The following is a 22,754-nucleotide window of genomic DNA, read 5'->3' as shown; positions in this document are numbered from 1 at the left end:
GGGTTGAAACAGGAGATAGGGCGAGGGTGGAGGCCCAGACATGCACACCATCAGTGTAAACTCTGGGAGAGGGTCAGTCAGGGTTTCCCTAGTCTGAGGGAAATCGCAGGGGCCAGGGTTATTAGCTCTTTCCTACCTAGGTCTCCCGTGACACCACATTCTCTTTGCTGTATTCTCATTCCTTATGTGTATTAAATGATCATCCTCCACTAATAAGCTGATAGTAGCTCTTGCTTATCTGTTTTTCTTATCCCATGTCTGATTATTATCATTGGGTCTGTCTGTAGTGATTACCTTCCATAAATCATCTTTAGACAATAACATCTCCACTTTGAACTTCCATAACTGATAATTCTCATTGTTCAGATTAGCTACTGTGAGTCTCAGCTCTGAACTGCTACACATCTTTAACTTATTAGTCTTCTCTCTGAAGTATTCTTCTGCTTCCGCCAACTCCTTTTTGTCTTTTATGCTGGGCCCCTAACCTGTTGCATAGTGTGGTCACAGAAGAAACTTGAGCAGATTATATGGGCAATTCAACTTTTATCTTCACAGAACATGAGGTAAATGCATCAGCTTCTTAATACAGCATAACAGGAAGTCTGAAGGATATTTTACCAGAGAGAAAGTGAAACCAAAATACAACAGGTGTATGCATTACATTCAACTAAGCATATGACAGTAACAATATCACCATCTGCTGTCAGAAAAGTCTAAACTCGTCCTGCACACAAATAAGTCTGTATCTGTTGCATATCTGCCAACACTCCACCCACTCTACAGCTATTCACTCATCCTAGCACTAAACATGGCTGATTAACCCCTCTCAGCACTTCTGGTAATGGAGCGTTTATCTAGGTTCATATCACCGAAGCTTAAAACCGCAGTGATACATATCTCCCTTCCAGTACTTTGCCAGTAACTTTGTCACACCATATTAAACATGTTGTTTTGTTTTCATATCTTCAAGGAGCTAAGACTGCACAAACAGGTCACCAGCCAATATCTGTATATGTACAGATATTAAGTGCTGCTGAGTGCAGTGGGCAAAACTTAGATTAGTGAGATGATAGAATAGTCCTGCCAAAAATTATTTGTTTTTAGTGCACACTCAAATCCATAGACAATGGGAATTAACCTGATTGTCTGAAGTAGTGCACTCCTGGGAGCTGGTGCAGCACAGAAAAAGTCATGGACGTGGGAGTGGGAGGGTCTGATTATGGATGATGATAGTCTTAGCTCATTGGAATGTAGATATGGTAGTAGACTTACAAATGGGAGGAGTCATAAGAGAGTGCATCACTGTGGAGAGCTTTGTGGGAGAGTGCAATGACTGGTACAGAGTGGAGGCATCGGTGTAGCTGCTGGACAGAAATATAAACCTGACTGCTGCATTCAGAATAATGACAAATGCATTTAGTGACAAAAAGAGCAATTAGTGTCTTACAAATAGTTGTGAGTTCAAGATGAAACGCAATCAGAGCAATAGTAATGGTTTTTAGTTATAATTTTTTTATTAAAAATAGTAAAGAAGGGTAAGGGAGGAATAAAACCAGGAACATTATCAATAGACGAAATCATAGTCTGGAAGACAGCCGGGGTCAGATACCAGGTAATCAGTAAAAGCCAAGTCTGGCGAGCAGTATGGATACCATGGAGCCTGGTATCAGAGGCAAAACATGTCCGGGTAATGATGTAACAGTCAGAAGGCCACAGGTACATGGTGAAGGTCCTTCTACACAGTCCAGCAGTGATGCTGAATCTGCTATACTTCAGGGCGCTAGATGTGGAGGTTTCCAGTCTTTTAGAGGGTTCTAGGGGCACAGTGACAAGATGCAAATAGTCGAGCAGCCCTGGCTAATCCTCGCCGGCAGGATGATAAGATCCGGCGGAGGCGGGAACCTATGAGAAGAGAAGTAAATATGATGTAAGTGACTTGGCTCCATATTACGTGACACTAATGTGCGGTCATTGTGGCCAGACGTCAGATAAATCTTATCACACAGAGGTCAGGGATCACTGTCAGCCATCATACATGTGACAATCCCATCACTGACAGATGCCATCTGCTCCACATGAATTATTCTCACTGACTGACATCACACAAAGCTGATTCTCACACTTACGTTGCTTCTTTCCCTTCTTTTCTTCATTTTTTGAGTTTTGTTGGTCTATACTCAGACTTTTTTCAGATATTTTTTCCTCCTGACCTGGAAATTCTGATGATAAAGTAAAAAAAACTCAGTAACAATATATTCTTATAGTATCTGCTTTCTATCTATAATGTAAGTAAAGGGACTCGAGGGAACATGATACTACTGTGCCATCACTGCGGCCCAACGTCAGAGGAATCTTATCAAACAGAGGTCAGGGATCACTGTCAGCCATCATACATATCCTATCTCTGACAGATAACATACTCCACATGAATTATTCTCACTGACAGCACACAACATGGAGCTGATCCTCACACTTACCTTGTCTCTTTTCCCCCTTTTCTTCATTTTCTGAGATTTGTTCAATACTCAAATATATAGAAGATTTCCCTTCCTCGTGAGCTGGAGATTCTGAGCAGAAAGTAAAAAAAAAAACTCTTAGTAACATTATATTCTTATAGGATCTGCTTTGTATCTATACTGTAAGTAAAGTGACGACTTATTACATGATACTACTGTGCGGTCACTGTGGCCAAATAGCAGAGGAATCTATACAGAGGTCAGGGATCACTGTCAGCCATCATACATATCCCATCACCGACAGATAACATCTGCTCCACATGAATTATTCTCACTGACTGACAGCACACAACATGGAGCTGATCCTCACACTTACCTTGTCTCTTTTCCCCCTTTTCTTCGCTTTCTGAGTTTTGTTGCTCAATACTGAAATATATAGAAGATTTCTCTTCCTCGTGAGCTGGAAATTCTGAGGAAAAAGTAAAAAGAAACCTCTTAGTAACATTATATTCTTATAGGATCTGCTTTGTATCTATAATGTAAGTAAAGTGACGACTTATTACATGATACTACTGTGCGGTCACTGTGGCCGAATAGCAGAGGAATCTATACAGAGGTCAGGGATCACTGTCAGCCATCATACATATCCCATCACTGACAGATAACATCTGCTCCACATGAATTATTCTCTCTGACTGACAGCACACAACATGGAGCTGATCCTCACACTTACCTTGTCTCTTTTCCCCCTTTTCTTCACTTTCTGATTTTTGTTGCTCAGTACTCAAATATATAGAAGATTTCTCTTCCTCGTGAGCTGGAAATTCTGAGGAGAAAGTGAAAAAAAACTCTTAGTAAAATTATATTCTTATAGGATCTGCTTTGTATCTATACTGTAAGTAAAGTGACGACTTATTACATGATACTACTGTGCGGTCACTGTGGCCGAATGGCAGAGGAATCTATACAGATGCAAGGAGGTGGCCGGTCCACTCAGTAGCACCTACTCCTCCTTCCTTGTGACCTCCCGTGCACTTTATACAAAGAGGTTCTTCATTTATTATTGCAATGTATGTGATGCACTTTGTATACCGCCATATGATGCACCTACATGTTGTTGTATTGTTACGCTGTATTAGTACTGTTACTTTTGTACTGTTCCTATTGTGATATATCGTATTTTGAGTGATCCCTTTAAGTACTGTTGCTAGTTCAGGGACAGTAAACAGTTAGTATTGTGGGTTGGGCCAGCAGCAGCAGAGAGGGAACAGGAAGCTGCTGTCTTCTCTAGAGAACTGCCTAGGACCTCAGACAGGACAGTTGTATATGGATACAGGGCATTGCCAGGCCTCCAAGACGGAAGGGAACTGCTGCTCTGAATTAAAGACTGAACACTCAGAAGCAGACTTGCAATAAGGGCCTTAGGATTGCCAAAAAGGCCCCCGCTTCTGTAGGGCTATGCCCGGCGTGTGGAATTCCTCTTAACTTGGAATACTTCAATTGCTGTGGGTGCAGTTGGAGACCAGAACAGGGAAAGCATAGGAAAACCAGTATTGTACTCTTGCATTTACTTCATTCCTCTACTGTTAATAAAAGTTTTTCCCCGTTGTAGTTTGTTGCCTATTGTGGATTCTGTGTCGACTGGACGGCTGGGTTCAAAGGAGAAAGGTAACTCCAGGGAAAAGAACTGTAGAAGATCCATATTGCATGTAAAAGGGACCAGGGGGAGAAGTGCTCACTGACTGTATCCTTAGTGGACTCTGCTTGTGAACTGTGCCCTTAACCCCTTTATCCCCAAGGGTGGTTTGCACGTTAATGACCAGGCCAATTTTTACAATTCTGGCCACTGTCACTTTATGAGGTTATAACTCTGGAACGCTTCAACGGATCCCGGTGATTCTGACATTGTTTTCTCGTGACATATTGTACTTCATGATAGTGGTAAAATTTCTTTGATATTACTTGCGTTTATTTGTGAAAAAAACGGAAATTTGGCGAAAATTTTGAAAATTTCGCATTTTTCCAACTTTGAATTTTTATGCAATTAAATCACAGAGATATGTCACACAAAATACTTAATAAGTAACATTTCCCACATGTCTACTTTACATCAGCACAATTTTGGAACCAAAATTTGTTTTTGCTAGGGAGTTATAAGGGTTTAAAGTTGACCAGCAATTTCTAATTTTTACAACACCATTTTTTTTTAGGGACCACATTTCATTTGAGGTCATTTTGAAGGGTCTATATGATAGAAAATAACCAAGTGTGACACCATTCTAAAAACTGTGCACCCCTCAAGGTGCTCAAAACCACATTCAAGAAGTTTATTAACCCTTCAGGTGTTTCACAGGAATTTTTGGAATGTTTAAATAAAAATGAACATTTAACTTTTTTTCACAAAAAATTTACTTCAGCTCCAATTTGTTTTATTTTACCAAGGGTAACAGGAGAAAGTCGACCCCAAAAGGTGTTGTACAATTTGTCCTGAGTATGCCGATACCCCACATGTGGGGTTAAACCACTGTTTGGGTGCATGGCAGAGCTCGGAAGCGATGGAGCGCCATTTGACTTTTCAATGCAAAATTGACAGGAATTGAGATGGCACGCCATGTTGCGTTTGGAGAGCCACTGATGTGCCTAAACATTGAAACCCCTTACAAATGACACCATTTTAGAAAGTACACCCCCTAAGGAACTTATCTAGATGTGTGGTGAGCACTTTGACCCATTAAGTGATTCACAGAAGTTTATAATGCAGAGCCGTAAAAATAAAAAATCATATTTTTTCACAAAAATTATCTTTTCGCCCCCAATTTTTTTTTTTCCAAAAGTAAGAGAAGAAATTGGACTGCAAAAGTTGTTGTACAATTTGTCCTGAGTATGCTGATACCCCATATGTGGGGGTAAACCACTGTTTGGGCGCATGGGAGAGCTCGGAAGGGAAGGAGCGCCGTTTGACTTTTCAATGCAAAATTGACAGGAATTGAGAGGGACGCCATGTTGCCTTTGGAGAGCCCCTGATGTGCCTAAACATTGAAACCCCCCTCAAGTGACACCATTTTGGAAAGTAGACCCCCTAAGGAACTCATCTAGATGTGTTGTGAGAGCTTTGAACCCCCAAGTGTTTCACTACAGTTTATAGCGCAGAGCCGTGAAAATAAAAATTATTTTTTTTCCACAAAAATGATTTATTAGCCCCCAGTTTTGTATTTTTCCAAGGGTAACAGCTGAAATTGGACCCCAAAAGTTGTTGTGCAATTTGTCCTGAGTACGCTGATACCTCACATGTGGGGGGGAACCACCGTTTGAGCGCATGGCAGAGTTCGGAAGGGAAGGAGCGTCATTTGGAATGCAGACTTAGATGGATTGGTCTGCAGGCATCACATTGCGTTTGAAGAGCCCCTAATGTACCTAAACAGTAGAAACCCCCCACAAGTGACCCAATATTGGAAACTAGACCCCCCAAGGAACTTATCTAGATGTGTTGTGAGAACTTTGAACCCCCAAGTGTTTCACTACAGTTTATAACGCAGAGCCGTGAAAATAAAAATCTTTTTTTTCCACAAAAATTATTTTTTAGCCCCCAGTTTTGTATTTTCCCAAGGGTAACAGGAGAAATTGGACCCCGAATGTTGTTGTCCAATGTGTCCTGAGAACGCTGATACCCCATATGTTACATAGTTACATAGTTATTAAGGTTGAAGGAAGACTTTAAGTCCATCTAGTTCAACCCATAGCCTAACCTAACATGCCCTAACATGTTGATCCAGGGGAAGGCAAAAAAAACCCATGTGGTAAGAGTAAGCTCCGCCATGGGGAAAAAAATTCCTTCCCGACCCCACATACGGCAATCAGACTAGTTCCCTGGATCAACGCCTTATCAAGGAATCTAGTATATATACCCTGTAACATTATACTTTTCCAGAAAGGTATCCAGGCCCCTCTTAAATTTAAGTAATGAATCACTCATTACAACATCATACGGCAGAGAGTTCCATAGTCTCACTGCTCTTACAGTAAAGAACCCGCATCTGTTATTATGCTTAAACCTTTTTTCCTCCAGACGTAGAGGATGCCCCCTTGTCCCTGTCTCAGGTCTATGATTAAAAAGATCATCAGAAAGGTCTTTGTACTGTCCCCTCATATATTTATACATTAACATAAGATCACCCCTTAGCCTTCCTTTTTCCAAACTAAATAGCCCCAAGTGTAATAACCTATCTTGGTATTGCAGACCCCCCAGTCCTCTAATAACCTTGGTCGCTCTTCTCTGCACCCACTCTAGTTCAGCTATGTCTTTCTTATACACCGGAGACCAGACTTGTGCACAGTATTCTAAGTGTGGTCGCACTAGTGACTTGTATAGAGGTAAAATTATGTTCTCCTCATGAGCATCTATGCCTCTTTTAATGCATCCCATTATTTTATTTGCTTTTGTAGCAGCTGCCTGACACTGGCCACTGAATATGAGTTTGTCATCCACCCATACACCCAGGTCCTTTTCATTGACAGTTTTACCCAGAGTTTTAGAATTAAGCACATAGTTATACATCTTATTACTTCTACCCAAGTGCATGACCTTACATTTATCCCCATTAAAGCTCATTTGCCATTTATCAGCCCAAGCTTCTAGTTTACATAAATCATCCTGTAATATAAAATTGTCCTCCTCTGTATTGATTACCCTGCAGAGTTTAGTGTCATCTGCAAATATTGAAATTCTACTCTGAATGCCCCCTACAAGGTCATTAATAAATATGTTAAAAAGAAGAGGGCCCAATACTGACCCCTGTGGAACCCCACTACTAACCGCGACCCAGTCCGAGTGTGCTCCATTAATAACCACCCTTTGTTTCCTATCCCTGAGCCAGCTCTCAACCCACTTGCACATATTTTCCCCTATCCCCATTATTCTCATTTTATGTATCAACCTTTTGTGTGGCACCGTATCAAAAGCTTTTGAAAAGTCCATACACACTACATCCACTGGGTTCCCTTGGTCCAGTCCTGAACTTACCTCTTCATAGAAGCTGATCAAATTAGTCTGACATGAACGGTCCCTAAACCCGTGCTGATACTGGGTCATGAGGTTATTCCTCTTCAGATACTCCAGTATAGCATCCCTTAGAATGCCCTCCAGGATTTTACCCACAGTAGAGGTTAAACTTACTGGCCTATAATTACCGAGTTCAGTTTTTGCCCCTTTTTTGAATATTGGCACCACATTTGCTATACGCCAGTCCTGTGGTACAGACCCTGTTATTATGGACTCTTTAAAGATTAAAAATAACGGTCTATCAATGACTGTACTTAGTTCCTGCGGTACTCGGGGGTGTATCCCATCCGGGCCCGGAGATTTGTCAATTTTTGTGATTTTTAGACGCCGCCGTACTTCCTGCTGGGTTAAGCAGGTAACATTTAATTGGGAATTTTTATCACTAGTCATATTGGCTGCCATGGGATTTTCTTTTGTAAATACTGATGAAAAAAAGTCATTTAGCATATTGGCTTTTTCCCCATCCTCATCCACCATTTCACCCAGACTATTTTTAAGGGGGCCAACACTATCATTTTTTAGTTTCTTACTATTTATGTAGTTAAAGAATATTTTGGGGTTATTTTTGCTCTCTCTGGCAATGAGTCTCTCTGTCTCAATCTTTGCTACCTTGATTTGCTTTTTACAGAATTTATGTAATTTTCTATATTTATTTATGTTGGGGCAAACCCCTGTTTGGGCGCACAGGAGAGCTTGGAAGGGAAGGAGAACTGTTTTACTTTTTCAACGCAGAATTGGCTGGAATTGAGATCAGACACCATGTCACGTTTGGAGAGCCCCTGATGTGCCTAAACAGTGGAAACCCCCCAATTCTACCTGAAACCCTAATCCAAACACATCCCTAACCCTAATCCCAACGGTAACCCTAACCACACCCCTAACCCTGACACACCCCTAACCCTAATCCCAACCCTATTCCCAACCGTAAATGTAATCCTAACCCTAACTTTAGCCCCAACCCTAATCCTAACTTTAGCCCCAACCCTAACTGTAGCCTTAACCCTAGCCCCAACCCTAACCCTAGCCCTAACCCTTGCCCTAACCCTAGCCCTAACCCTAGCCCTAACCCGAACGCTAAACCTAGCCCTAACCCTAGCCCTAACCCTAGCCTTAACCCTAACCCTAGCCCTAACCTTAGCCCTAACCCTTGCCCTAACTCTAACCCTAGCCCTAACCCTAGCCCTAGCCCTAGCCCTTGCCCTAACCCTAACCCTAGCCCTAACCCTAGCCCTAACCCTAACCCTAATGGGAAAATGGAAATAAATACATTTTTAAATTTTTTTTATTTTTCGCTAACTAAGGGGGTGATGAAGGGGGGTTTGATTTACTTTTATAGTGGGTTTTTTAGCTTTTTTTTTATTGGAAGCCGTCACACACTGAAAGACGCTTTTTATTGCAAAAAATAATTTTGAGAGCTATAATTTTTCCATATTTTGGTCCACAGAGTCATGTGAGGTCTTGTTTTTTGTGGGTCGAGTTGACGTTTTTATTGGTAACATTTTCGGTCACGTGACATTTTTTGATCGCTTTTTATTCTGATTTTTGTGAGGCACAATGACCAAAAACCAGCTATTCATGAATTTCTTTTGGGGGAAGCGTTTATACCGTTCCGCGTTTGGTAAAATGGATAAAGCAGTTTTATTCTTCGGGTCAGTACGATTACAGCGATACGTCATTTATATCATTTTTTTATGTTTTGGCGCTTTTATACGATACATACTATTTTACAGAAAAAATAATTATTTTTGCATCGCTTTATTCTGAGGACTATAACTTTTTTTTTTTTCTTTGATGATGCTGTATGGCGGCTGTTTTTTTGCGGGACAAGATGACGTTATCAGCTGTACCATGGTTATTTATATCCGTCTTTTTGATCGCGTGTTATTCCACTTTTTGTTTGGCGGTATGATAATAAAGCGTTGTTTTTTGCCTCTTTTTTTATTTTTTTTTACGGTGTTCACTGAAGGAGTTAACTAGTTGGACAGTTTTATAGGTCGGGTCGTTACGGACGTGGCGATACTAAATATGTGTACTTTTATTGTTTTTTTTTTATTTAGATAAAGAAATGTATTTATAGGAACAATATATATATTTTTTTTTTTGGGGGGGGGATTTTTTCTATTTTACACATGTGAATATTTTTTTCTTACACTATAACATTGCCCCAGGGGGGGCATCATATTATAGTGTAAGATCACCGATCTGACGCTTTGCTGTGCACTGTGTCAGATCGGCGATCTGACGTGCACAGCTCCTCCAGGCTTCCCGGCGCCTGCTCTGAGAAGGCACTGTGAAGCCACCTCCCTGCAGGCCAAGGATGCCGCGGCCATGTTGGATCCGGGCCTGCTGCAGCGAGGAGGAGGTAAGAGACCCTCGGAGCAACGCAATCTCATCGCGTTGCAACGGGGGTCTCAGGGAAGCACGCAGGGAGCCCCCTCCCTGCGCGATGCTTCCCTATACCGACGGAACACTGCGATCATGTTTCATCGCAGTGTGCCGGGGGTTAATGTGCCGGGGGCGGTCCGTGAACGCTCCTGGCACATAGTGCCGTATGTCAGCTGCGATAGTCAGCTGACACCCGGCCGCGATCGGCCGCGCTCCCCCCGTGAGCTTGGCCGATCGCATATGACGTACTATCCCGTCGGTGGTCATATGGGCCCACCCCACCTCGACGGGATAGTACGTCTAATGTCAGAAAGGGGTTAAGTAACTCGCCACGACTACCACCCTCCTGGTTTCCCCCTCTTATACAGAGGTCAGGGATCACTGTCAGCCATCATACATGTGACAATCCCATCATTGACAGATGTCATTTTCTCCACATGAATTATTCCCACTGACTGACAGCACACAACATGGAGCCAATCCTCACACTTACCTTGTCTCTTTTCCCCCTTTTCTTCATTTTCTGAGTTTTGTTCCTCAATACTCAAATGTATAGAAGATTTCTCTTCCTCGTGAGCTGGAAATTCTGAGCAGAAAGTAAAAAAAAACCTCTTAGTAACATTATATTGTTATAGGATCTGCTTTGTATCTTTAATGTAAGTAAAGCGACGACTTATTACATGATACTACTGTGCGGTCACTGTGGCCAAATAGCAGAGGAATCTATACAGAGGTCAGGGATCACTGTCAGCCATCATACATATCCCATCACTGACAGATAACATCTGCTCCACATAAATGATCTGGTAATCTGGGAAAACTGTACAAAATTAGCGAAATGTATGGGCCTATGGGCAACATAATTGGGATCCGTGAAACATAGATAACATAGGAGACAAATAACAGAAAATTCATGTGAAATATTTGAGACTTGAAGTCAACATTCTCATTTGTTGTGCTGTAGACGTACATACCTGACCATGGGCACAAGGATGGCAAACTGGTAAAAGCATCGTCTCTAATAGATGCAGGAAAAGATTCTTTCTGCCTGTTTGGAAGAAGAAAAACATGTAAATCACAAGTAAATGCAGTATAAAAGGGGTTGTCTCACTAGAGTAACACCAGCCAAAGGCCTATTAGGACATATGAGAGTTATAGTGTGGAAAATACAGCGAAAAACAACTACAAAGAATGGCTGGCATGTAGTTGTATATCTCTACCACAGTGTGGGCAGCACTAAAAGTGCATGACTGGCTGCAATTATGGGATGTCACCATCAGCAGTTTCTGAAGCCAAAAGCATAATGACTAGGGTTGAGCGACCTTTAGTTTTTTAGGGTCGAGTCGGGTTTTGTGAAACCCGACTCTCTTAAAAGTCGAGACGAGTGAAATCGGCCGACCACCGTGAAAACTCTGGTTTCGGCGGAAATGAAGGAAATATATATATATATATATATATATAGATATAGATATATATATTTCTCTCTCTCTCTCTCTCTCTCTCTCTCTCTCTCTCTCTCTCTCTCTCTCTCTCTCTCTCCCCTCCGTCCCAGCACAGAAAATTTCGGATTGCACATTCAAAATCCCTACTGCGCACAAGCGATAACATGTCGATAGGCGTTCACTCCCCTAACACCTATGTCATCACTCTGCCCACGCTCATTCATTGGCTGAAAAAATGGCGCTAATCGCGTCATACGAAATGCGACTTTGGCGCCAAGATCGCGTACCGCATGGCCGACCCCGCACAGGGATCGGGTCGGGTTTCATGAGACGCCGACTTTGCCAAAAGTCGGCGACTTATGAAAATGAACGACCCGTTTCGCTCAACCCTAATAATGACTGCTAATCGTGGGGCGATGGATGCTGTATTTGATATTATGGTATTTATGTCATGTATTTGGGGTTGTGCACATATATCAGCCTGGAGCTCCAAGTAATGACCCTATAATCTACTCACATTTCTGAGACGTCCATTCTGGATTCTGGGGTACACAGTGGAGGGGACTTGGGAACCTCCTTGTTCATCCTCCTGGTAGCATTGGTACAGAGCTAAATGCGAACAACAATAAGTTATGAAATACATTTTCTTTCCTTTTTAAGGAATTTTTTTTTCATTTTTGGATCTATTGTTTGCATACTTACTTTAGAAAGCCATAAAGAAGAAGATGTAAAATTTGGGTAGCTAAAGCTCTCATTGTCCTCCCCATCAGAGTGCTCTACAAGACATAGGTAATGAAGTATTATTAGAGGTTGTCAATAAAACAAAGTCACTATTTATCTATAATATTAATGGCAAGCAATTGTCTCAAACTATGGTAGACAAGACAAACAGCTGCTTCGTCTAGATGACGTCTCCTTCTACTTACTGATAGAGAAGCTTGTGTACACTTTTGACGCAAGCTGAGGAACGTACATCGGCTTCTGACATAGAAGGTTGTTAAAGTCTAAGTCTATCAGGAATGGATGACTCTTAATCTCAAATGCTCCTGCTGGAAAAGACAAAACAAAAGTGTTGTGGATATTGGCAGAGACTGTTCTACATCTGAACTATTTAACTTAATCTGAACTAATGAATTTTCAGTCATATTATGAAGAATTATAAATGAATGGGCTGATTGATAGAGAGGTGCTGATTCCCATGGACATGAGCGATATGTTCTATGTGTAATACGCAAATTGTTACCTGTCCCAAGTCTTTGTGCAGGATTCTTTCTGAGCAGTTCAGTGATGAGGTTCCGAGCATCAATGGGAAGAAAGCGCTTACGATCCAAATGTACGCCTCCTGTTATATAGATAATTACAAAAAATAAAACATCTTTATTGGACTGTAAGATAGAGCAAATGAACTAAGTAAACAAATGTAACCTATCAAAGCAATGATCGGATTACTTCACTTACCAATGACAATATTTTTATTAATCCTAGTTTGGGAAATCCCATTAAATGGTACACGTCCCACAAGAAATTTATGTAGTATGACCCCCATTGACCACCAGTCAACAGGTCTTCCATAGCCTTCTTTCAGAATGACCTCTGGGGCTACGTAATATGGGGTGCCACCGACCTGGAAACCAACAGAAGAAAGAGATGAGATTGATCATACCATTATTATGATGAGTTTTCACCATAAAAACACAATAACACAAGATAAAATATCAGCGGAAAAGATCTATAGAAATGAAGAATGCAGAGAAAAAACAACAGCGTGATGAGATTAGTAAAGAACAAGCTGCGCTTCTGTAAGTGATGCCAACCTCACGGTCCCGAAACTCTCTGCTGATGTTCTCTGCTGATTGCTTGTAGGTGTTGGTTTTTGGAATCATGACACCAAGTTTTGAGATTCCAAAATCTGCAACTTTTATGTGTCCTGCAGATGTTATCAGGAGGCTGTGAAAGAAAAGATGGTTTTAACCTTTCAGAATATATGATAATAAATGATAACTTCCTTTATTATACTACAGGGGGCACTTACTTATCTGGCTTTAGGTCTCTGTGCACCACACCGTAGCTGTGCAAGTATTCTACAGCAACAACGGCTTCTGCAAAGTACAAGCGGGCCAAGGGGACAGGTAAACGACCCCTTTTGTTTAATAGGGTATGACAGTCTCCACCTGTAGAAAAAAGGAAATATGACCGGTGAGGGGTTGATAAAGCAGATCACCGTGATGTATAATGAGAAGTGAGCAGAGATATTTGTCAGGAGAGAATATGTACAGACATAATGAATAGTGCACATAATATTAGACTAAAGTAGTGGTGAAATGTGGTCCATGTAACTAATAGCATAAAGTGATATCACATCCTGCCTACAGCTGAAGATGCTGGAGATACTGGAGATACTGGCATGCTCAGTGTGGACATACAGGGGAGATCACACAGACAGTGGCTTACATAGAAATCACAGGGCCCCAGAGAAAACGTTCTAATTAGGCCTCTAAAAATGATATCTATCTACGGTATCTATCTAATATCTATCTATAGAAGCCCCTTAGTGTTCTCACCAGCAATATACTTTTTCATGGCCATTTCAAAGTATGATGCCCTCAAACTTGCCCCCACCCACAAACACTGAGTATGGTATCCCCACAGTGAATCTTCCTGCCTACAGTATCACCCCACATATACAGTGTCAGTATGATGCCCACACTAAGTATAATGGCGCCCACAGTGCCTATACTCGGTATAATGTCCCACACAGACCCTCACACAATATAATGGCCCCCACATGTCTCCACTCAGTATGATGGTCCCCTCAGCCAGTCACACATAAGGTGGACCCTAACACAGAATGAGGACCCCCACACAGAATAAGGTCCCCCACAGCACACCACTCAGTATGCAGACCCCACTCAGTATAGGGGCATTCACAGCCAGCAAATCAATATGGGGATATTAGCAGGCTCCCATAGCCTATCACACAGTGCTTTGTCCCCCACAGATACCCATTCAGTATTATGGCCCCTGCATTAATAAAGCACTATTCACCTCGCCCCATTCCCACGGCATGCTGCTCTGCTCAGTACAGTGGGAGTACTGAGACTCCTCGCTACAGGCTGTGACTGCTCTGCACCAGCAGCGTACGGAGCCTCAGACCACAGTCTCACAACCACAGGCTGAATGGTGGATCAGGGAGCTTTCGGCTTCCTCTTGGGCCATTCTGTTCAGCCATATTCACATTCTGAGGATGCGGCTACTCTGAATTTGTGATGATAATGCCAAGTGGCGCTAGGCCTCCTCCGACTCATGAGCCCCATAGTACCCCTGCACACACATCAATGGGTTCCTGGGCATCTAGGTAATATATGACCTATAGTAAATGCTCTGTGGTGATGTAACCAACCACCTGGACAAATCCTAATTATATGTGCGGTGATGAGATGTAAGCAGACATGGATGACTATCATACAGTATAATGCACATGTCCTACCTTCTACATACTCCATGACCATGCAGAGGTGAGATATAGTTGGAAAGGAACAGAGCATGGAAACCACAAAGGGACAGTCAGCGAATGTCAAGATGTCCCTCTCCAGAAAGGTCCGATCCACTCTTTTTGGAGTATTCAGGCTCCGCTTGTCCATTTTCTTCATCGCAAAGATCTGGTGTAAGTCTTTATGGCGCGCCAAGTAGACAGACCTGGAGAAAAGAACAATACGTGGTTTATAACCAATCCTTATTATCAGTCCATCTATAGAAGTCATTATATGATCTTCTGTACTAATTCTTGAAGTCCGTCCGTCACTGGAAATACATTTCTAGAAATTAATAAAATAGCACTACATAGATCAACTATGGAGATCTATGTAATGCCATGTCTGTCGGAGCCCTCACATGTCACATTAGAGAGGAGAGAATCTTCTTGGGCAGATTCTCTATCATTGACCAGAAGATCCGATTCTGCCCAAGTAAAATTTAGTCCAAATTGAAATTCCTCCAGTTGCTGTAAGAAGTTTATTCTGCTCCTCCGATAGATAAATAATAATGGAGCACATTCTGCCCACCTGTCCGAGGCTCCCACCTGTCCATCCCTGCAGGTCTCCATCCTCCGTTCCAGTCTTCGGTTGCTCTGGCGCCCCCTTCTGGACCTGAGGCCAGTGATTGGACTCACGTGGTCACGGTGGAGGGTGTGGGTGCAGATGTCATTGACGTCAATATCATGTCAATCCTCCCGTGACCGTGTGTAGCCGATCACTCTTATCAACTCCATAATGGAACCCCACAAAACCAAACTCTGCTGAGGAGGAAGCTCTGGTGGAGGCGGCAACATAAGAACAGATGGGGTCTAGGACAAGTGAGTGTAATGTATTGTATTATTTTAATCCCTTTCCTTAAGGGTGTGTGCCCATCTTAACCATTTGCAGTAGAAATTTTTGCACCATATCTTTATTTCTAAGCATGAAAAACGATGTCCAAAATAGGCACATTTTTGTTGCGTTTTTGATACTTTTTCTGCCTGCGTTTTTGTTGCAGATTTTTCCACACTCATTATTATGTGTGAAATCTGCGGAAAGAAATGACACACTGCAGATTTAAATGGAAAGATAAGCATCGTGTGCATGAGACTTCAGGAATCTCATTTACTTTCTGGCATCATGAAATCCTTCAGGATTTGTAAAAAATCTGAGCAGAAAAACACATGAAAAAAAAGCGACAAGTCTGCGATGTGTGCACAGGTGCTTCCAGTGTAACCTGTTATAGGTCAGTACGCTCCACTGTATATGAATGAGCTGAATAGTGAGAATTAGATGTGAACAGTGATGTGGACTCAGATCATTTCCCTATGATAGTGCTGAATGGCAGAGCACAGAGGCAGAAGTGTTGTCATAGGGAACCCTGAGAAATGTGGATTATAGCTACAGAAATCTCACCCAAAAGATCCTTTGCCGATCAGTTTGGATATTTCAAAGTCTCTTATATGTGGTTTTCTCGCTGGGATCAATGATTCGATCTCTCCCTGTAAAAAATAAGAAATGATATTCAGATAAAAAAGCTCCAGATACAAAACCGTCTTCCTCCAATATTATGTCCCAGCTGATTTACAGTGATTGAATGTAGGGAGGATACAAGCAGGGCGCTCCGCAGACACGGATGTAATCTAACCCCGTAATAACCAGGGGTATTTCTGTTCTTGCGTTTCCGATTTTCGCTCCCCTTCTCCCCAGAGCCATAACTTTGTTATTTTCGGTTAATATGGCCATGTGAGGGTTGTTTTTTGTGGGACAAATTGTACTTTTGAACAACACTATTGGTTTTACCTTAACCTGTACTGAAAAACGGATAAAAACTCTAAGTGCAGTGAAATTGCAGATAAGTGCAATCCCACACTTGTTCTTTGTTTGGCTTTTTTGGTAGGTTCACTAAATGCTAGAACTGACCTGCCATTATGATTCTCCAGATCATTACGAGTTCACAGATACCAAACATGTCTAGGTTCTTTTTTATTTAAGTGGTGAAAAAAAAAACATTCAAAGTTTTGTCAAAAAAAATAAAAAAATGACGCTGTTTTACGATACCCGTTACATCTCCATTTTTCGTGATCTACGGCTAGGTGAGGGCTTGTTTTTAGAGTGAGGAACTGATAGTTTTATTGATACCATTTATGGATAGATATGATGTTCTGATCGTCCATTATTGCATTTTATTGCAATGTTGCAGCGACTAAAAAAGCGTAATTCTGGCATTTTGATTTTTTTCTCGTTTACGCCATTGGAATAATTCTTCTTATACTTTGACAGATCGGGTGATTCCGAATGCTACAATATCAAATATGTTATTTTTTAAATTGTTTTCAATGGGGTAAAAGGGGGGTAATTTGAACTTTTATATTTTTAAAAAACTTTTTTTGTACTTTTTACTTGCTTCACTAGTCTCCATGGGAGATGAGAATCTGTGATCATCCGATCGCTTGTGTCACACATAGCAAAAAGGCTCATCTGCTATGAGGGTCGACCACCGGGCGGCGCCAATAGCATTTCAGCAATGACAACCAAAGGGTCTCCTGCAGACCTCGGGTTGTCATGCCAACCCATCAGCGACACGCGGTCATGTGACACAGACACCAATGGGCGGAGCTAAGACGCGCTTACGAAGCGGCCATGTTATATCCCGCTGTCAGAGTTCGACAGCAGCATTTAACATGTTAACAGCCGTGGGTGGATCACAATTCCACCCGTGGCTGTTAGGATCACATCTGATGATGATCAGATGAGCTGTCATGTGCCGGAAAAGATAGGGGAGGCCACGGACAAAGCATGTCATAGGTTTTTAAAGGGTTAAGGGGGATCCTCCATACACCGGATTCATTGTACAGTGCTGAATAATATGGGAGATCACAGATGAAAACTTAAAGGGAATCTGCAAGAGATTATCACTATAGGACTAGTGTTGTGCCGCATAGTCCTATTGCTCTATGTAGCCCTGCTCCCACCACTGATTAGCAGATTTCTGCCTATTCAGAGTGTACTGTACACAGAAAGCGGCCAATCAGTGGTGTGGGCGGGGTTATACATGGCTCAGTATTCAGAGCTCTGCTAGATCTGCAACAGAGAAAAGTGTGATTTTATCACAACTGCTGCAGCCAGTAAAGTAGGTGACCTCTCTGGAATCCGTGTCTCTGCCCCTACATCATGCTGTTCTCAGAAACCTGGTGCCAGATTCCGTTTAGTATAAGTGCTATTATCTAACACAACAGTGTCAGCTACATTTAGAACAGAGATGTCCCTTGGTTATATGAGGGATAATACTGGATGTGTCATTCACTCCCCATGATCTCGTGATATACAGATATCTCCCTCTATGATACTCACAGCAGCAGGTTCTTGGATCTCCGGGATCTCATAGATTCCACTGTCAGGAATCGCCAGCACAGTTGGATCTAAAATAATGATGAAGAGATGAAGAAATAAAATGTATTAGACGACATCAATCCTACATACACAATACAGCAATATAACGGAGAAATGGCGGGACATCTGTAAATGGGATTATTACTAATTATATGAGGATCCTAAATATGAGGAAGTCATCGCCCTCGCTGTACATGTGAGGGATGGGAAGGGAGAGCTCAAGCAGAGAAGCCATATGCAAATTAGCCTGTAAGTGCACTAGGGGCGTGTCACTGCACTCAGATGTTTTCTTCCACGCCCCCAGTGCACTTCCATCGAGGTTGGTGTATGGCTTCTATGTTAGATTTCTCACGACTGAGATATTGGATTTCTAAAAACAAAAGGATACCTTTCATTAGAGGGTAATGTCCTGTACAGTCAGAGCAGCACTTCACATGTAACATGTGCTGACAGGTTCCCTGCACACAGTGTAGAGTAAATCCGCCATTGTCCCCTGTGCTCTATAATATCTGGAGATTCCTTCTAGAAGGTTGGGTGATCGGCTTACCTGTGATCAGATCGCTGGTCAGTTCCCGCTGACTCGTATTAGGGTCAGGGATTATTTCCGGGTGTAGATTTTGCCCATCTTTGATGTCGCCTTCTGCTGTTTCCTAATAAGGATATATATATTTAATATGTGGAGGATTTCAATAAATCACCAAATCCATAAATCAGGAAGCAATAAACCTGCATTTACAGATCCAGCAATTGTAACTATACAGATAATGCGCCATGTTGATCACTTTTCTCATTCTCTCATTTAAGTGGATTAAGATAAATTAAGATTGAAAAATCAAATGTTCAGTGTAAACTTCGACTCCTCTGCACCGTGATCCCAGAGCCGTGTTACCTGCGCTCGTTATATCATGGGTACTTCATTCATTACAGTATTAAAGGGAATGGCTTTACACTGCAGCTCCTCTCCACAAATCCAGATTACCATATATACTCGAGTATAAGCCGACCCGAGTATGCCACAAAAAACTGGGAAAACTTATTGACTTGAGTATAAGCCTAGGGTGGGAAATGCACCAGCTACCGGTAAATTTCAAAAATAAAAATAGATACCAATAAAAGTAAAATTGATTGGGACATGAGTAGGTTAAATGTTTTTGAATATCCATATTGAATCAGGAGCCCCATATAATGCTCCATACAGTTCATGATGGCCCCATAAGAAGCTTCATACAAAATACGCCCCATATAATGCTCCATAAAGTTCATGATGGGCCCCATAAGATGCTCCATATAAAACTATGCCCCATATAATGCTGCACAAAGGTTAATAATGGCCCCATAAGATGCTCCATATTAAAATATGCCCCATATAATGCTGCACAAAGGTTAATGATGGCCCCATAAGATGCTCCATAGAATAATATGCCTCTTATAATGCTTCATAAAGGTTGATGGCCCCATATAATAATATGCCCCATATGCTGCTCCATAAAAGTTGATGGCCCCATAAGATGATCCATAGAATAATATGCCCCATATGCTGCTCCATAAAGGTTGATGGCCCCATAAGATGCTCCATAGCATAATATGCCCCATATTCTGCTCATAAAGGTTGATGGTGCTATAAGATGCTCCATAGCATAATATGCCCTATATGCTGCTCCACAAAGTTTGATGGCCCCATAAGATGCTCCATAGCATAAGATGCCCCATATGCTGCTCCATAAAGGTTGATGGCCCTATAAGATGCTTCATAGCATAATACTCCCATATGCTGCTCCATAAAGGTTGATGGCCCCATAAGATGCTCCACAGCATAATATGCCCTGTATGCTGCTGTTGCTGTGATTAAAAAATGACAAACTCACCTCTCATCACTGGGCGCCGAGTGCTGGTGTCCTGAGCAGGCGGGGACACCGGCGCGCTATGGGGGCCAGGTGCCGTAGTCGCTGCTGGCTCAGGCCCCCAGAACTTGCGATATTCACTTGTCCCCTTCCACTGTCGCGTGGCGCTGTGTCTTCTGGCTCTCTGCAGTAACTGTTCAGGCAGAGGGCGCGCACTAAACACGTCATCGCACCCTCTGACCTGAACGTCACAGCCAGAGGACGCAGAAGACACAGCGTAGTGGTGGAACGGGGACAGGTGAATATCGCATGGCTCACCCTGCCCCGTCATACTCACCCCGTCCTGGCGTGGTCTCTGCAAGTCCCTGCTTCTCTGATGGTCTCCGGCGCGCACCAGCAGCTGGTTCTTGTGTTCAGCGGTCACATGGTACCGCTCATTAAAGTAATGAATATGCACTCCACCCGTATGGGAGTGGAGTTGCGTCCATATTCATTACTTTAATGAGCGGTGCCATTTGACCGCTGAACACAGGAAGAGCTGCAGGCGCCAGAGACCATCTGAGAAGCAGGGACGTGCAGAGACGCGTCAGGTGGGGGTGAGTATGATGTGATTGCTGCCGCTCCCCCTCCCCCTCCGACCCCCTTGGAACAATGACTTGAGTATAAGCCGAGAGGGGCACTTTGAGCCTAAAAAAATGGGCTGAAAATCTCGGCTGATACTCGAGTATACACGGTAATATACGGTATAAGAGTCTTGTATGCACAACATTTCTGTAATATCGCCCATTATCTCAGCTGTAGCATTTACAATCAGGAAGATAATAGCACTAGACAGAGGCAGAAATACAGACATCCCTCCACTGAGCTGTGACTACATCAGCAGAATACAGACTATCATCACCGAAGAGCAGCAGAGACTAGCGACCATAAATATGCTGTGCTGACGGGAGCTAACAGGGAGGCCTGTAAGATCTAAGACCAGATCTTCTGATATCTGACTGGTTATCTGGAGAAGATCAGAAACAAGGACGTGTGATAGAGAAGAAGACGGGTCCTTACCAGGCGTTCCGATGAGCGGGCCGGACGTTCCAGTGCAGACAGGACTTTTTGTGCGAGTTCCTTAATAGAAGAAAAATCGCCATTTTGAAATCTTGTTTCAGCCTATAAAAAAAGAAAGGAAATAAAAATGAGAATCCTGAGGTGAGAAAGGCACAAAGGAGGCAGCCATTTTATGTGACATTTGCTCCTCCGTCTGCAGATATAATGACGCCATATCTGTGTTTTATATAGGAGGAAAGAAGAAACGTCTATCCCGCTATTATGGTCTATTATTATGGAGAAGATTTGTGTGGAGCATCTGCCACTTACCTGCTGCAGTAATGTCCTGATGTTCTGAGGTAAATCGCTCAGATACTCTGAGGTTAGATGACCTTGGTAGTATTTGGTCAGGCAGTCCCTTACTAGCCCCATCACCAGCCGGCGAGTGAAGCTGAGGACGCCATCGGGTGGTAGAAGCGCAGTGTCAGGGCGATTGTTGGAAATGATCTCCCTTAGTGCGTCTACCTGAAGATTATCCAGAAGATAGTCAGCCATAGCGAGTAAGTGCAAGTGCGCACAGTCCACCAGCTATAGAGTCAAACAATGACACCCGTGACACTGTGCAGATTCTATAAGTAGACACAGTGTTCCGTGATGTCATAATAGCCGACCATCATGAGTGATGTCATAATAGCCGACCATCATGAGTGATGTCATAATGGCCGACCATCATGAGTGATGTCATCATGGAATCTTGGGATAGAATCTTACATGGGCGGCTCTGTACAAATAGATGCTGCCTAGTAATTCTGAAAGTGGAAAACCATAGAATGAATTATGTCTCCGTGTTATTATGGCTGTTCTTTTTATTTCTAACTAGTACACACCCTATGTAAGGGTATGTTCACATATTGCATATTTGTAGGATTTTATTTTACCCTTACGCCTCTCATCTATTATATCCTGGTAGCTTAGGTTTACTTAGACAAGTAAGCATGATGAAACATAATCACACATTTAATCACACATACGCATATTTGCCTTTTCTCCTTTTGTGACTGATGGGGACTGGGCAAAGCTTAGCTGCTCGGCCAGAAGCTATGAGTACAGCTGCTAATACATATGGTGATGATTCCTGGAGGTTCTCAGAATTGGCCATATGTGAAATAAATATGTGATCACGGAGGAAGGCAGTTTTCCATGTAATCTTTAACCCATTGAAAACATCAGCACCTACCCAGCATTTAATGGCTGATAACAGAGAACTGTAGATTGCATTAAGTTCTAAGTAGTTGCATTCTATTCTGAACATTCCTATCCCGCCAATGTTATTTCCTGACTTTAGTAGGTTGATTCTTTTTATAGAAGAAGCCACACTAAGTAGTGCTGCCTAACCGGTACAGAGGATGAAATACTCCACCGCTACTTCCGTATGCACGACGGCATGGCGCATACACAGTTTAACGCCTTCACCCCGGAGCTTTTTCCGTTTTTTCGTTTTCGTTTTTCGCTCCCCTCCTTCCCAGAGCCATAACTTTTTTATTTTTCCATCAATATGGCCATGTGAGGACTTATTTTTTGCGGGACGAGATTTACTTTTGAACGACTTCATTGGTTTTACCATGCCG

At 42.4% G+C, this 22,754-nt stretch overlaps 1 protein-coding gene across 2 annotated transcripts; it reads right to left on the bottom strand.

Moving 5' to 3' along the window:
• Positions 1–1,503: 1,503 nt before the first annotated feature.
• LOC143809652 (microtubule-associated serine/threonine-protein kinase 2-like) lies at positions 1,504–21,716 on the bottom strand. 2 transcript variants are annotated; one of them, XM_077292705.1, is made up of 20 exons: positions 21,457–21,716; positions 21,148–21,249; positions 18,795–18,897; positions 18,209–18,276; positions 16,271–16,356; positions 14,830–15,038; positions 13,375–13,513; positions 13,157–13,289; positions 12,801–12,966; positions 12,586–12,684; positions 12,269–12,391; positions 12,045–12,118; positions 11,860–11,951; positions 10,875–10,948; positions 10,394–10,486; positions 3,190–3,282; positions 2,833–2,925; positions 2,478–2,567; positions 2,127–2,219; positions 1,504–1,902 (listed from the first exon to the last, which is right to left on the bottom strand). In XM_077292705.1, the coding sequence occupies exons 1-20, from the start codon at positions 21,679–21,681 to the stop codon at positions 1,805–1,807; spliced, it is 2,253 nt and encodes a 750-aa protein (XP_077148820.1). In that variant the 5' UTR covers positions 21,682–21,716; the 3' UTR covers positions 1,504–1,804. The 2 variants fall into 2 exon arrangements, with proteins under 2 accessions (XP_077148820.1, XP_077148822.1); XM_077292707.1 differs by lacking the exon at positions 2,833–2,925.
• Positions 21,717–22,754: the final 1,038 nt, after the last annotated feature.

Source organism: Ranitomeya variabilis, chromosome 2, assembly GCF_051348905.1.
Source record: "Ranitomeya variabilis isolate aRanVar5 chromosome 2, aRanVar5.hap1, whole genome shotgun sequence".
NCBI classification, from domain to species: domain Eukaryota; kingdom Metazoa; phylum Chordata; class Amphibia; order Anura; family Dendrobatidae; genus Ranitomeya; species Ranitomeya variabilis.
This window is presented reverse-complemented; position numbering and strand designations above follow the sequence as displayed.